Raw genomic sequence first — 16,895 nt, 5'->3', positions numbered from 1 at the left:
AAGGTGGCCCGGAGAGGGTAAACATGTCTAGCCTGATTAATCGTCTAGTTCGGGAATAACTGCTTCCAAAGTGAGCCAAAGGTGCGTCAGTCTTGTGCTGGCCTGCAGTCACGAGCAGGTAGGGAAGCTGTTCAGTCTCAGCAGCAAAAACATGCCTCGTGTCTGTGCTGGAAAAGCAGGTCACGTGGCCTATTAGGAAGGAACTGGAACAGGTAACGGCCTTCCCCTCTTACAAGTGGTTTTTAAAAAAGTTCTCCTGTAGGCATTTTTCAATACCCAAGGACAGCCAAAAGGGCAGACAGGAAAAAGAGCCACATTTTCAACACTCGAACAGTGCTGTTTTAAATAACGGATTGAATACCAAACAAATAGGATGAAAGTTCCTAATCTGGCTAATGTCTGTATTTCTCAATATAGTAACATTATTAATGTCAGTGCCTAAGCCTGTATAAATCTGAACCCCTTGTTGTTGGCCAGTTGGAAATAATAATGTAAACAGACTCTGTTGGCCTCATTGTCATGTATCTGAACACTTTGTCAAACTGCAAATATTTAAAATATTTTAATATTCACTCTAAGCCAAAAAATCTTTGCCAAACTAGATACTGAAATTACTCTCTGTTGTGTTGAAATAGGATAGACTGTAACCTGATATTTAAAGGTATTATTTGGGAAAACAAAGGAAGGTTGGGATTGAATTTTCCATTATCATTCATTTTCGTATCGTTTACCATCATCATTCATTATCATATTTTCAGAGTCATTCTCTTTGCTCTGCTCCATGGGAACACTAAGAATTAGATTGATCTGCTCTGTCCAGATAAGGGCTCCGTTTACTTTTTTCCACTTTGCATAAAAAGCCAAAGGTGGGTTCTGTGTAGAGTTTATTTGTGATGGGTCTTAGAGAATGAGGAGAATTTAGTAAGGGAGAGAGAAAAATAATGTACAAGCTGGAATAATGAAAAATAGGAGTAATAAAAGCTAGAATGAAAACCTACCGTGGTTCAGGAGGTGATGAGTCATTCAGCGGAAGTGCAGCGTGCCTTGAATCAAGGGGGCTTAGCGCTGGTTTTCCTACCTCTGCTGAAAACAAGGAATAAGCATATTGTTCTATTAATTTCATGAATAGCAGGGTAGAGACTTTTCAAAAAGGAGGAGAGAAAGGGCATTAAAGGACGTTTTTTCTTCATGCGGGGGGTGAGGGGTGGGGGGGGTGTTCAGTCTCCGACAGTGAGTTACTGCTACAGGATGGAGGCTCGGAGGGGTTACGTTCACCTCAAAGGGAAGGTGAAACGGGAAGGCATGAAGTAGTTGTATGGGTATGTTAGAAGCCATCATAAGTAAAATATGTTGATCTGTATTTAAAAAAAAGCTGGTTGGAAAAATAAAAGGTTGAAGATGAGAACCTTGTAAGTTAAAGAGCTTCAGGCTCTGCTCTTTACAAATAGGGGCAAACAACACTCGTTTCCTAGGTGATCTGACAGGCTTAACCTGGCAGGTATAAAGCACTTCTCTGAGCATTAGATGATGTTCTCTGGGTAGTGAAAACCTGAATGCGCTCTAGGTGCCCTTATCCGAACATCATTTGTGCCAGGATTCGAGTGCTTTCCGGTGAAGTTTTAAGGTCTCATCTAAATCAGGGGATGTAGCTTGGCATTTGTTCATTGGACCCCAACATCCTGTTACCAAATCAGACTCAGGGCCGCTCGCTGGCGGGCAGTAAGGCCAATCTAATAACACCGGGTTGTGGTGAAAGAAAGTGCAGCATTGATTGTAAAGATGCCAATACAAAGAGGATGGGTGGCTCGTTTTCTAAAACCCCGACGGTTTTGGGGGGAGTATTTAATGGGCAAAATTTGGGGTGAGGGCTACAGGACTTGTGACTTTGTTCTGATTGGCTGGTGGCGAGGTAGCAGGGCGGTGCTCCAGGGATCTTGCCCTCAGCCTGAAGTTACCATCCTCCACCTGGGTGGAGGCCTTAGTTCCCGCAGAAGAACTCAAAGATATTGTTGTGTGTATCCCTTGAGGAAGAACCAGGACCCTGCCCCAAGCCTGCAGTATTGTTTCTAGGCGGTTCCTCCCTTGTTTCTGCATCCCCTCCCTTCCCTGATTAGCAACTGTTTGAACCTGCCCTTTGGAGCTCAGGGAACGTCCAGGAGCCTGAAAGAAACCTATTTCCTACAAACAAGAAAGGGGGGGGGGCACGGAAAGAATTTGTACCAGGGAGGACCCCACGGGGTCCTGCTCCGTTTCAACCCTTATGATAAGCACCACGGTGGGAGGAGAGGGGCTGTCACGACGTAATCGCAAAGTCACAGATCCCAGAGCCTTGCACTTTCAGATCCCCTAGGACTGGAACCCCGGTAAGCTCTTGTTTTAGAAAAGAGAGTGCCGGGGACTTCCCTGGCGGTCCAGTGCTTAAGACTCCGCGCTTCCACTGCAGGGGCTTCGGGTTCAATCCTCGGTCCGGGAACTAGGATCCCGCATGCCTCGCGGTAGGGCCAAAAAAAGAAAAAGAAAAAGAGTAGGGCGGGGCTAGAAAGCATTACAAAAGAGCCCGGTGGATGAGGGTTTTTTTTAAATTTTCATTCTCGTCACTTCAGTCATTTTTTCACTAAAGCGGCATATTTGAGAACGGAGGCAACATTATACCCCGTGGGGTGTGCTCGAAGAGTCGAGGGACCAGGCTGTGGCTCATCGCCATGAGCAACAAGGGGGTGGGGGGTGGGGGGGGAGTGCTGGGGGCGGGGGAGTGCCGCAGCTTGTCGGATGAGTAGCAGGAAACGGCACGCCTGCCAGAACGCATCATTTCAACTTTCGTTCTTACTGTATTAATTCTCTGAATGACAGTAACAAGAGGGGCGGGGGGAAACCTTCTGAAATGAAGCAAAAGAGATCTGAGAAACTAAATCTGCAGGGGAAAAGGAGACTAAAACCACAGTTTTAGTGAAACAGCCAGCCGTTGGGAGCTGGGAGGCAGAGGGAGGAAAAAAGGCTGGGCTTAAGCAACCTGCTACCGGGATGTAGACAAAGGCGGTTTGAAAGGCAGAGAACGAGGCGGGATCAGTAGCTCTATCAGCATGGGGAGTGCGCCAGCCGCTGGATTCCCGGGATGAAACCGGATGAATTCACAGTGTCTCCTTCAGGGCACGAATTACTGGAGTATGCACCAAAATAAGAACTCAGAGAAAAAAGTAAGTTTGGGAGAGGACTTAGATTTTGACGGTCTTTGAAATCTCCTCTTGGAGGCATGCCTTCATTGATGCGTTACCTCTTTATAGTTTCTGTCTCTTGTGTAATCATTTTTATCGTGTTCTATGTGTTCAATTTTGGGGGCGAGCAAGGCTTCCAGAGGCTAAATAACTCGGACACTTTGATGCTGAGTCAAGTTTGCATATCCTTTATCAGTGGCAAAACACCTTTCCTCTGGAGAAACAAACTCATGATCTATGAGACGTCTTCTTGCAAGGAATACCTGGTTCAAAGCCACTACATCACGGCGCCGTTATCTAAAGAAGAAGCTGAATTTCCTTTGGCATATATCATGGTCATCCATCACAATTTCGACACCTTTGCAAGGCTCTTCAGAGCTATTTACATGCCTCAGAATATCTACTGTGTTCACGTGGATGAGAAAGCGACAGTTGAATTTAAAGATGCAGTGGAGCAGTTACTGAGCTGCTTCCCGAATGCTTTTCTGGCTTCCAAGATGGAACCCGTGGTCTATGGTGGGATCTCCAGGCTCCAGGCTGACCTGCACTGCATCAAGGATCTTGCAGCCTTGAAGGTTCCGTGGAAGTACGCCATCAACACCTGTGGGCAAGATTTCCCCCTGAAAACCAACAGGGAGATAGTTCAGTATCTGAAAGGATTTAAAGGGAAAAACATCACCCCAGGGGTGCTGCCTCCAGCTCACGCAATTGGACGGACTAAATATGTCCACCGAGAGCACCTGGGCAAAGAGCTTTCCTATGTGATAAGAACCACAGCACTGAAACCGCCTCCTCCCCACAATCTCACCATTTACTTCGGTTCTGCCTACGTTGCCCTGTCAAGAGAGTTTACCAACTTTGTTCTCCATGACCCACGGGCTCTTGACTTGCTCCAGTGGTCCAAAGACACCTTCAGCCCGGATGAACATTTCTGGGTGACGCTTAATAGGATTCCAGGTATGTGGGATTTCCTATTTCACGTGAAGGCAACGTGCCATACTTGAAAGGGCTTTTCGAGAGCCAGCTCCTTTTTATTAGAAGTAGAAGATGAAAACTGAAATATATAGTTTTCACCTGCATCCTTTATAAACTCTAAACATCTAAAGAATGATGTTCTTTAGAATACAGTATTCTAACCAAGCCAGATAATACCTTTTAGTGGTATTGCTTTGCAGTTCAGTGTGTTCTTTTGCATTCATCATCTTATGAAATCTTTAACCACAATCGGTATTATGGTTCTCCATCCCCACTGGTGTTCCTTCTTTCCCCCAAATTTGTCAGACTTGCTGTAACCCCAGGGCCATTGCCTTGGCCACTCCCCTGCCTACCCCCAGTCCTTCACAGGCTCCCTCTTATCAGCCAGAGGTCATCAGCTCAGAGAAGCTGAGCTGACCACCCCACCTTTTTCCTCCAAAGAGTTTATTATCATCTGGAATATCCTATCTACTTACTTGCGAGGATTTGTTCTTGGCCTCCTCTGTATTAGCTCCGTGAAGTTGGGTCATTTTCTATCTTGTTAACTGCTGTATCCTCCATGCGTAGAACACATAGCACATGCTCAATAAAAATGAATGAATGAATGAGTGGCAAAGCATGAGACTTTACTATGGCGTCACAGCTGTCTCCCTAAGACCCCGTGAGCGGAGAAATACTTAGACTCATGCATGTACTGTACCACAGGTGTAAAGTTTTAAAAATATATATATTTTAACTTCAGATAAATAATGAGATTCCAGGAGAAGCTCCTTCCTTTCTCATCAAAACAGTTCTATCTGTACTAACGGGCCAGATCAATTATTTTATTTTATTTTATTTTTTTTTTTGAGCTGGGTTTTGTTTTTATTGTGTGTGTGTGTGTGTGTGTGTGTGTTTTAATCCACCATATTGAAATGCAAAGTGCCAGGGGTTAAAAATGCCGCTCCCAGGCATAAGAGGCAGCTGGTTTCTACAGACTAGCATTTATCACATTTGCAGTAAATACACAGAAGGTCCTGGATTCAAAACCAGGAAGAGAAAGTAATTCTTTTGTCAAAAGGTAGTGGTAACTAAACACGGGGCAGAGAGGGAAGGCAGATTTGGATGGTCGCTTAGCCCTCCCCCGGGTGTGGACCTGTTTTATGCTGGGAAAGGAGACCAAAGAAAGTCACACGTCCTGAACGTGCATTATGTAACTGGGCGCTTCCGCAAACCCACTGCTACGGTTAAACTTCGCTGCAGCCCTAAAAGGAGGGCTGAGACGTCGGAAAAGGAACGCTCACATCTGCAAAGGGGACTCTTACCCCCTCTTTGGGATTCAGATGGTGCCTGGAAACCTGTGTTCTAGAGGAGGGTCCAAAACAAGGCCATGAATTCATATAAATAGAAGATACCGAAATCCTTCATGGTCAAAGAGCAGAGAGTCAAGCTAAAAGTTTACGGTATCCTCCAAGCACAGCCTGGGTATCATCGTAGAATTTTTTTTTTTTTTTTCCTTTTTACACGGAACCTGAAACATAAAGGGTCACTTTCTATTTGGGGTCGATTTCTACTCCGGAGACTTCAGAGGTTGCTCTTCTGAAGGTTACGGGGCTGCCAGCCTTGCACCTCCAGCACGCATCTGATCCCTTGTCAGGAGCCTCCCTGGGGGAGTCTTCTCAACCTGCGCCCCGGGGAGCCGATGGCCTTGAATCCAGAGGTCAGTGCCCACCCTGAGCCCCTCGAGTGTAGCCACATCAGGTTTCCTCCACTTGGTGGTCTTGGGTTGCGCTCGACGAGGAAATGCAACTTTGGGGTCAATCGTCTTGGAATCTAACTCGTGGTGGGGCTGACCTAATACTTTATCTACACTTGCTGGGTCTGCGAACGTGACGAAACCGAAGCCTCTGGAGCGTTTCGTAGTGGGATCTCTCATGACCATACATTCTCTAATTTCTCCAAATTTGCTAAAATAGTCTCTAAGGCTATCTGGTGAGGTCTGCCAGCTCAGTCCACCGATAAACATTTTACCGGGGTCGTGCGGGGAGTCGTTGGCGCTGCCCGAGGTGCCTTGGCTCCCATTTGCCTCCATATCTGAGCCCCCCCGCCCCCCCACCCCCAAAAAACCGAGCCCCACAGCGATCGGAGCGGAGCGGCGGCCGGCTCCGAGCCCCGAGATCTCCCGCTCCCTCCTCCCCCTCCTCCTCCCCCCCGCCCCCAGATCAATTATTTTTAAAACTATATAAAACATGATAGGGTTTCGTCTGAAGGAAACAGCGTGCTTTGGATTCAATGAAAAGTACACAATGGACCTCTGATGAACTCGACAGCATTATTATAGCAGGAGAAAAGCAATCATTGTTCTGGTTTTTGGGGGGTTGCCAAGTTGGAAACACTGGTAGGTGCTCTCAGGCTGCAGGGTGGGGCCTGCTGGGCGATAAACATGGCAGCGTTCTCTGGAAAATACCGTGTTTGGTCTCTGAATCCCGGGGTGACTGGCCTGGTGAACAGGGCTTGCTCTCGCACTGTGCAAGCTCTCTTTCTTGACCTCCCTCTTCCTATGGCCATCTTTTCACCTTTTATCTGTTGTTTCCATCATTGGCATCTAATCGGTGAGCACTAGGTAATTAGAGGCAGATTTTCATATTTAAATATTTATTCCCTTTCTATTTTCACTATTCCCTTAGGATTTATGAAGATCTGATACTAGCCTCGTGGTTCCATAGATGTCGTACTAAAATGAAGGCAGTTCGTAACTTCACAAAAGCCTGAATCGTCGTTTCTTAAAAAGAGAAAAACATGGGTTTGTGTTAGTGTTAAATGTCTGTTTGGTTTGCAGAAGGATGGTCAGTCTTATCAATGTCAAATCAATTTAACAAAATCGAGGAAAAATAATCTCTTACCCCCCATTTTTTTTCCCTTACCCCCTTCTCCTTTCCAGCCCTGGTGAAATAGATGAGGCAGGAGACAAGACCATTTTTGCTGTAGGTTTGTGGGGTGACTCGCTGGCTTCTACCCTCTCTCAGCGACAGTATGACCCCATATAAATAGCCTCTTGGAATCTCCAATCTCCCCAGCTACAAACTAAGGGCCCCAGGAGCCAAGATCCTCTTCGTTCCTACATATGCCTTTCCTTGCAGAGGACACAATACCCAGAACCACATAAACACCTAGCAGGCAGCTGTTGAGAATTTGTAGAAAGGCCAAAATGCCTTTATTTATAAATAAGTAAAGTGAGACTCAATAGAAAGTATACTCATAGAGGTGAGTCTAGGCTCCATCAATCTTGTTGCCCCTTAGCCTTGGCAAATGCCTTTCATTACCCCTGTAGGAAATCGGAGATGAGAGCTCCGCTGAGAGAACCTCAGTGGTCTGATTCTTCAAGGGATGTTTTTCAGGATAACGTGACATTTCCTAGGGTCTTGCCTCCTTCCTCTGTTACAGTCCAGATGGCATCCTGGTTCAGGGAGCAAGCAGGAAGATATCCTGCTTGTAGGTGGGCCCTTCCTGAATTACAAGTGATTTAAAGAAAACAAGCCATCACATGCTCTAGCCCCAGGGATGGACCTCCCCATCTTCAAAGGCAATGCAGAATTCAGTCACATGCTCCAGTCCCTCCAGTGGTTTTCCACTTGAGCGCTCTTTGTGATTTAGGATTTGGTGCGTGAATCTGGTTCTTTATTACCAGACAACCTTTTACCATATCACATCTTCTGTTTTCAGTGTCATGTGTTAAGGGGAAAAGTCCTTCGGTAAATACAGCGTAAACATTTTTGCAAATGTGCTAGTTCAGATGGTGCAGTTCCTTGCCTCCCTCAAAGTTCCTTTCTGTTTTTATCCTAAACATCCTAAATTAAAGTGTTTGTGTTAGAAAGACCCTGCACAGTCATATCAGGCTCCCTGAAACACCCACAACAGGACCGAGACCAAGAACCTGATTGGTACCCTGTTACTAGGTGATATCAGACAACTAAATGAGAATAGTTTAAAATCAGTGAGACTCGGGAATTCCTTGGCGGTCCAGTGGATCAGACTCCGTGCCTCCAGTGCAGGAGGTGTGGGTTTGATCCCTGATTGGGGAAGTGAGATTCCCACATGCCTTGCTGCACAGCAAATAAATAAATAAATAGAGACTCAATAGAAAATATACTCATAGAGGTAAGACTAAATCACATATCTTCACACTGTTTTTTTTTTTTTTTTTTTTATGTTGTCTTTCTATTGAGAAAATGACTTCTCTCTTGGTTTTCAACACTTAAGTTTTTTCCAAACTGCATTAGATATAGAAATGGTGCCGGGCCATGTCCCTTGGGGGCCCCAGTCTCACATCCTTCTTCAGGGAAGGCCAGAAAGAGTGGTTATCATTCAATCCTGTGTGGCTGTGTACAGATGGGTTGTCTAGATTTCTCCCTTCTGGCCATATTCTCAAAGGGAACCCTTCTGGAGCGCAAATTTCTCTCACTCATCCTATAGCGCTTGAGGGTTAGGGTTAGGGTTAGCATGCAGCTCTGTCATATGCACGCTGTACGGATTCTGGTGCACGCTGAGGTTTTCCAACTTCTCCAGTCTTTGTAATCACTGCTGTATGTCACCTTAAGAAAAGCTCCCATACTATTATTCCCATAGCATTTGCTTTGGCCTACCTGCCCCAGGGCGGAGTGCCAGAGATCATTGAGATGTTTTGCTTTAAGTCTTGTGGAATTGTTGAGGATCTGCAGAAGCCTCTGCTGGTCCAGTTTTTTCACAGTCCACTTCCGTGGCTCACTTGTCTTCTTGTCCCACTTTACGGTGGGTCTGTCTCTAAAGAAAAGGCAAAACTGCTCCGTGCTTTGACTTCAGCTGCGTTTTTCCCCTCGCTGCCAAGCTTGTTCTTTTGGGTTTTTGCTCACGTGTTTCTCTGACCTTTCTCATGCCATGAGGTTTTTGTTCCATAAGAATGTTTTCATTTGCCTCTTCTTTTTTCCATTTTGTATACTTCTCTTTTTTTTTTTTTTCCGGAGCCCCTTTGTCAAATAAATTACCTCAACTTCAGAAAGGACCACATGATCACATTTCCTCATGTTTCAATGCTAAAAATAGCTTGTTTCCTACTCTGATTTCTTTTGCTTTTTTAACTTTGTGCCTTGTATGTGGACATTCTTTGGGCATGTGTTATGACTCTTTGAGTTGCATGTGACAGAAACACAACTCAAAGTTGCTTAAACAGACCCCAGAACTTGCTGAGTCATAGAATTGAGGTGCCCGAGGAGGGCCTCCGAGTAAAGCTAGATCAAGGCTTGGAACGGTATATGCGGGACTCTTTGTGAAGTGACCAACCGTCCCTGTGTGCCCAGGTCTGAGGGGGGTCTTGGGCATGGGACCTTCCATGCTGAAGCCAGGGAAGTCCCAGTTTGGTCTGAACTGGTCACTCTATCTGTCTGTCTGCCTGCCTGTCACTGGGTTGACTTTATTCAGTTTGCTCCTCCCCACATGGTGTCAGAGAGGCTCCGAAGCTGCTCCAGATGCTTGCTTCTCACAGCCGGCACTCCCGAGAGAAAAGAAAGCTTTTCTTTCCTCATAGTCAGCAACAGCTCAGGGAGGTCGTCAGATTGGTCCTGCTCGGTCCAAATCCCTATCCCTAAACAAACCAGGGGCAGGAAGAATGCTGACCAGCTTCTCTTGGGTCACTTTTTCACCCTTGAGCTAAAAGTTCAGGGCAGGCTATGGTGAAGGATGGTTCTTCGCCCGTGATGCCTGCCAGACAAAAGCACACGCCCACTGCAAGGTGGTTCCGGGTCCTGCAGGCAGGGGGGTTTCAGTGAGCATCTCCACCTCGATTAGAAGGACAAGATGTAATGAGGTATACAGTTTTCAGCACTTGGGCAATTATAACTTGGAGAAGACTAATTAAATTACCATTGTGGAAAAGGCATGATCTCAATAAGCATACTTCTCTTCCCTCATAAAAACATTTTATTTATTTTTTTAAAATTAATTTATTCTTTAAAATAAATTTATTATTTTGGGCTGTGTTGGGTCTTCGTTGCTGCGCGCGGGCTTTCTCTAGTTGCGGCGAGCGGGGGCTACTCTTTGTTGTGGTGCACAGCCCTCTCATTGCAGTGGCTTCTCTTATAACAGAGCATGGGCTCTAGATGCGCGGGCTTCAGTAGTTGTGGTGCACGGCTCAGTAGTTGTGGCACACAGGCTTAGTTGCTCCGCGGCACGTGGGATCTTCCTGGACCAGGGATCAAACCCGTGTCCCCTGCTTTAGCAGGTGGACTCTTAACCACTGCACCACCACGGAAGTCCGTCATAAAAACATTTTAAGTAAAATTATATTTTATTTATACATATAAATAATAAGTATATCAATAAATAATTATTAATATAAATTTGATAATTTTATACAAATATACCTTTATATTTCTTTTTAATAATAATTATTATATTTGGATAGTACTTAGTTTGCAAAGGAATTTCTAACACATTATCTCCTTTAATTCTTATAAGAATTCTATTAAGGGGAGGACTGTTGTTCCCATTTTGCAGATGAGAAATTTAAGATTAAAATAAGTGGCTTGTCCAAAGACAAATATTGCACATACCTAGAAAGAAATGAGAATGAAAAGAGGGAATTCCCTGGCCATCCAGTGGTTAGGACTCAGCACTTTCACTGCCGGGGCCCAGGTTCGATCCCTGTTCAGAGAACTGAGATCCCACAAGACGCGCAGTGCAGCCAAAAAAAAAAAAGAATGAAAATAAACATCTAGGGGGAAGTAGGGGGAAGCAGAGGTGAGATTTATGTGGTAAGCTTAGATTAAATTGAACCTAGTTTTATGAATTCTTCATTTGATTATTGCAATAACAGCAAGTGTTCAGAAGATGAAACTTAGCTAATTCTAAGTCTAATTAAGCTTGGGGAATGATTATATCCCACCCAGGAATTTTCTCTCTTGTTCCTTATGTCATCTGGATACTTAGCCCATTTTCCTGAAAACGTTGGCTTTTCCGTGCGAGCCGAAGGTACAGAAAAGATCAGGAGAGTAATGTTTACGAACATCTGCCCATGGGTCTGCGTTATCTCAGTTTAATCGTAGCAAGAAGCCTGTTGGGTCGGCATCTAAATTCACATTTTACAAGTGTGAGGATGGGATCAGAGGGGCTGAGTGACGTGTCCTGCTCCAAAAGCCGGAAGCACAGTAGAGAGTGCAGCGGGCACCTGGGATTCTACACGCTCAGAACTCAACCCAGGCTCGCCTTTGTGTGCCCCTCAATCAACACCTCCCTCTGTTAGCTTAGACCTGCCGGCCGGCTTCTCTCTCCTCAGTTCTCACCACCCCCATCCCTCCAGCCCTGGAGCTTGGTTTCCAGAGTCGAGAGGACCAGGTTGGAATCCTAGCTCCTCCATCGCCAGCCTTGTGACCCGACGACTGGAAAGCCCAGTCTTAGAGTAGCCGTGTAGCATAGATGTTGAAAGCTCGACCCTGGAGCCAGACTGTCTGAATTTGAATCTCTGCTCTGCCATTTACAAGCTTTGTGACTTTGGACAAGTTACCTAAATGTGGGAGCCTCCGTTTCTTCATCTATAAAATGGGAGAAATAATGATATTTACATCAAATCTGTGAGGTTTAGATGAGTTTGACCAGTGCCCAGCCCATATTTTGAGTGTGTTAGTTTTTATTGTTCTTACTGTTATTATTTTCTTCATCTGTAAAATGGATATTCATTCAATAAATTTATTTTTTATTGAAATATAGTTGATTTACAATGATTCATATATATATACACACATATATACGTATATATATATATGAATATATATCTCTGTATTCTTTTTCAGATTATTTTCCCTTATATGTTATTACAAAATATTGAGTATAGTTCCCTGGGCTATACAGTAGGTCCTTGTTGGTTATCTATTTTATATATAGTCGTGTGTCTATGTTAATCTCAAACTCCTAATTTATCCCTCCCCCTCCCCCAGTAAATATTTATTGAGCACTTAGATACTGTGCTGGGCACTGAGAAATAATAGTGAATAAGTATATAATAGTGAATAAGACAAATAAGGTCCCTACTCTCATGGAGTATTCTAGAAGGAGGAGACAGGCAGTAAAAAGTAGACAGATAAGATAATTAGAGATTCTAAGTGCTATGAAGGAGACAAGCAGGCTGACGCAGGAAGGGACCTACTTCTTAGTGAAAGTAGCACATGAACCGCACCTCCAAAATGAGAACAAGCCATCGGAACAAGAAGGAGGTCCCAGGCAGAGGGATGAGAGGTTGCAAAGGCCCTGAGGTGAGCAAGGGCTCCATGTGTTCAGGAGCCAGAAAAGCAGCCAAGGGGGCGGGGGTGAGGGCTGGACCTGGCGAGACGTGGGTAAGGCCCTCGTGTGACGGTCGCGGGGATGCCTTGACCTGGCAGCACCCGGTTCATAGGGTTGTGGGCCGAAGACGCAAGGGGATGTGTGCAAGGGCTCGGCTCCTGCCAGGTACCGGGTACACGGTTAGTGAATGGGATCTGGCTTTTGGCCTCCTTTCCATGGCTGGTGCCGCCATCCCTCTCTCTCTTCCTCTCTCTCCTACAGTAGCCTGATTTCTTTCTAACTACTTTCCCTGACTCCATTCTCAGCCTGCTTTAGTCCATCCTCCCCAGTGACAGAATGAGCTCGATAAAAATGCGCGTCGGTCTCATGATCACGTCTCTCTCCTTCTTAGAAACCTCCTGTGCATCCCCGTCACATACAGCCTCACGTCCTAGCCCCTTTGCTGGAAGGGAGCTCATTGCAGTGTGGCCCCTTGACCTCTGCAGCACCTTCTCGCCCTGTGCTCCGCCCCCCATCCCATACCGCACACCAGCTGTACCAGACAACTCGTGGGTCTCAAATGTGCCACTTTCAGCCTCCCCGCCTCGACTCATGCCAGCTCCCCTCCAGAATGCTCTAGAACGCTCTTCCTCCCTCTCGCTCCTCTGCCTGGCATGTGCATTTCTTTGAAGATTAGGCTTAGAGTCATATTCTCTAAAGAGCCTTTCCTAATTCTCACTCCTGTGGACTCCATCCCCCCGTATCACACTGTACTCCAGTTAGTCTGCAATGCTGTGTTTGTGCTCCTAGTGACCTTCTAGACTGACCTGCAGGGATGGCAGCAGCACCTGCTAATTTCTTCTTCCTCATTCCTAGCACAACGCCTGGCACACGAGCAATGGAGCCCTGGCTCCTTGGTGTCATTCCACTTGCACAAACTCAACTGTTTACACTCTCTCTCTCGCTCTCACACACACACACACGTACACACGTGCACACTCACAGTGTATGTAAGTCTAAACGGCCATCCCTCCACCGCCCTCCTTTCCACCCAATGAGTCTGGGGTCCACAGTAAGCATGAGGCGGATTCTGCATTCCCATGATGGGTCTTGGTTCCCATGCTCACGAATCTTAAAGATACAGTGTGCATCTCATGACATGGCCCCTCAGCTCAAATTAACTTCTTCATCTGGTGCTCGTAAGAAGAAACCACCATCTGGACCAAGATTAAAAGGAAAATTGTCAGCATTGGAATTAGGGAGAGACTCTGTGTCATCTTAACACGGCATATTCCCGAAGGATTTCTCCAGAGGAATTTTGACTGTATGCTGTCTTCCCTGTACATACTGGCTTTGTAACCTAATCTCCCAGTAGGATATATACCTTCTCTAAATGTTTGCTGGATTTATTGATTGGCTAGTAATTGGCAAAGTATGGGCACAAATTCAGATCATCCTATTTCTAATCTAGTGTTTTGCCCCCATCCTCAATTCAGTATAGAATCGCTCTTTTTTTAAAAAAATAAATTTATTTATTTATTTTTGGCTGTATTGGGCCTTCGTTGCTTAACATGGGCTTTCTCTAGTTGAGGTGAATGGGGGCTACTCTTCGTTGCAGTGCGCGGGCTTCTCATTGCGGTGGCTTCTCTTGTTGTGGAGCACGGGCTCTAGAACGCAGGCTCAGTAGTTGTGGCGCACGGGCTTAGTTGCTCCGCAGCATGTAGGATCTTCCTGAACGAGGGCTCGAACCCGTGTCCCCTGCATTGGCAGGCGGATTCTTAACCACTGTGCCACTGTGCCAACAGGGAAGTCCCTAGAATCACTCTTTTCTAAAAGTTGTGTGTACTCAGAAAAGGCAGATAGGGTAAAAGTGCCACGAAGAGACGATTATCTGAAGCCAGCAGTCTTTGGACAATACTTTTGTATGTGACTCAAAGTCACAGAACTTTGAGCAATAACTTCAACATTAAGAAAAAGCTATCATGTGTTGCCAGAAGTGTTAAAGGGCAATGCTTTTATAATCCCTCTTTGGAAACTTATATTTAAATGGATTCTGTTCTTCTCATTTCTTGGTTACCAACTACTGAATTGAGACTTGGGTAACAGCTGATTTTAGAGCCACTATTCTCAGTGAAATGCAGAAGAGTGAAGGGAGAGTGAAGTTTTCAGTAAACAACCCCTGTGAGTCTTTTCCCCAGTTTGCTTTTTGGCCCTTGCTGTTCTCTCTCCCTTGGTGATCTCACTGGCCTCCAGGCTCATCACCATTCCTGTCCTGATGAATCGTGACCCTGCATCGTGCTCCCAGGCCCTCTCTGCGTTCCTCCCAGGCCTCTGGGCATCTCTTCCTGAGGGCCCCACTGGCACCTGCTCAGGTGCCCCCACTTCCATTGCCCTACTCACCAGAAACCCCCTTCTCCAGAACCTCTGGGACAGGCACTGCTGTCCTCCATGTCAGCCGACATCTCCTCTTCCAACCCCCAACACCTGATCAGCACATTCTGTACATTGTGTGTGTGATAGGTTTCCAGGGAGTATCACCGATCGGTTCCGGTCATTACTGCTCTAACTCCAGCCCATCCTGCCCATCTCTCAAGTAGATTGTTAGACCCATCCATGTGGTCTCTCTGGCCCAAGTCGCCCTCTTCAAAACATTCTAACCCTCGACATATTTTTCTTCTAAGAATAACTTCTCAATTCCAAAAGCTTCAGTGACATTTTTCAATAGCTTATTGAATTATTCAATACAAACATCTCAACGTGGCACGTTGGATGGTTGCATATCCCTGTTGAAAATCACATCAATATCACTGATTAATCAATTCCCATGGCTGCCTTCCCTGAAAGGAACACTCCAGAAAAACCACGCCTTGTATTCCCGCCTTTGGTACTTTTTGTCTTCTCAGTCTCCTTCCTTGGGTCATTCTCCTCTATTTCTCCTATTTAAATAATGGCCTGAATAGGTCTCCATTCAATGCCTTGTCATTTAGGGAGTGTTCCCTGATTTTTTTTTTTTTTCCTCTATTGTACATTTCAATGCCTTGTTATTTAGGGAGTGTTCCCTGATTTTTTTTTTTTTCCTCTATTGTACATTTCAATGCCTTGTCATTTAGGGAGTGTTCCCCTGATTTTTTTTTTTTTTTCCTCTATTGTACATTTTGTAAACCTTTGTTGTAACTCCTTTTTTTTTTTGGCTGGACCTCCAGGGAAGTCCCAGTTGTAACTCTTTTATGCCATTCTATAATCTTCTTTGAACTATAATTATGAATGTGGATATCATATTACCCTGATAACTATTATCTCTTCAGCGTCTTTTACATTTTTGGCAGCTCAACATAGGGCACATCCAGTGGGATAAGAATAAATATTTATTGAACTGGAAATAACTGAAATAACATTTAATATGCCCCTCAGCACGGCTGCCAAGTCAGCTGCAAATCACCCCCTCCACTGCCCCCTTCACCACCACACACACACACACACACACACACACACACACACAGCCTAGATTCCTTTGCCAAATCTTAGTAGGTCAGCTTCAGACAGCATCTTCCAGCATGTTCAGTTTTTCTGGGAATTTTCCTGAAGTCCTTTCTGCCCCTAGTCAACAGCAGTGGCACTGTTCTCTCTCTTCTGTTTTTCCAAAGCATCTTGCTCATCTTGGGAATGCTTCTCAATGCCAAGTTCATCCTGGGGGCAGCACCAGCTCAAGCCAAGGCCCAGCGTCTGTGAGCTTAACCAGTGGGCACCTAACTCTGCACCAAAGAAGTAAAAATAACAGCCTAACATCAGAGGACCCTATTTTAAAGACCAGATCTGGGTTTTTACAGGGCTGCTGCTCTGATGGCAGTAACCCATCATTTGATGAAGCAAATGACCCTGCTAAGAGTTTTAGTGATTTTTTCCTGGGTCTTGGAGTGGGCAATTTGCAGTCTTAGAAAGCTACATCCAAAGCAACCGTTATAGGGAATTTCCTGCGCTGTGCGGCCAAAAAAAGAAAAAAAAGGGAACCCACTAAGTAGCAGTTATATCAATTACTTTTCTCTTTTTTTCATATTCATTACTTGTATTTTCATCATTACATCATTACTGATTGCTTGACTTTATTTAGATCAAGAAATGACATGAAAGCAATGCGGCATGAACTTAAGGTAAAGAAAGCAAACATTCTGAGAGCCATTTTTTTACATGAACATGGATTATACCATTTAATGCAGACCAAAGGCCATGCAGTTTTTGCAGGTAGGTTTTACTTCCATTCAGATTCTTTTCATGTAGATCATAAAAATACAATACAGTGTGATGAGCCCAATTCAGAAATTACATGCTGCAGCCCATATTAACACTGACAGTTCCTAATAGAGGAAAAGAAAATTAAATTTTCTTTTTTTAATTTTTTGGCTGCGTTGGGTCATCATTGCTGCGTGTGGGCTTTCTCTAGTTGCC

The 16,895-nt window shown here is 45.1% G+C and overlaps 1 protein-coding gene across 19 annotated transcripts in view; it reads left to right on the top strand.

Annotated features, from left to right (window-relative positions):
* Positions 1-16,895, top strand: part of GCNT2 (glucosaminyl (N-acetyl) transferase 2 (I blood group)) — a 148,829-nt gene that overhangs the window by 65,030 nt on the left and 66,904 nt on the right. For 2 of the 19 annotated variants that reach the window (XM_049715623.1, XM_033408032.2), the window contains exon 1: positions 2,762-4,169. The exons of 14 other annotated variants lie outside the window; for them this stretch is intronic. In XM_049715623.1, coding sequence (XP_049571580.1) covers positions 3,251-4,169 — 919 coding nt within the window. In that variant the 5' untranslated portion in view covers positions 2,762-3,250. Of the gene's footprint in view, positions 1-2,761; positions 4,170-16,895 lie in introns of those variants that run through there. 3 more of the 19 variants (XM_049715630.1, XM_033408036.2, XM_033408034.2) reach the window with 3 other exon arrangements.

The sequence above is a fragment of the Orcinus orca genome, chromosome 10, assembly GCF_937001465.1.
Source record: "Orcinus orca chromosome 10, mOrcOrc1.1, whole genome shotgun sequence".
NCBI classification, from domain to species: Eukaryota; Metazoa; Chordata; class Mammalia; order Artiodactyla; family Delphinidae; genus Orcinus; species Orcinus orca.
This window is presented reverse-complemented; position numbering and strand designations above follow the sequence as displayed.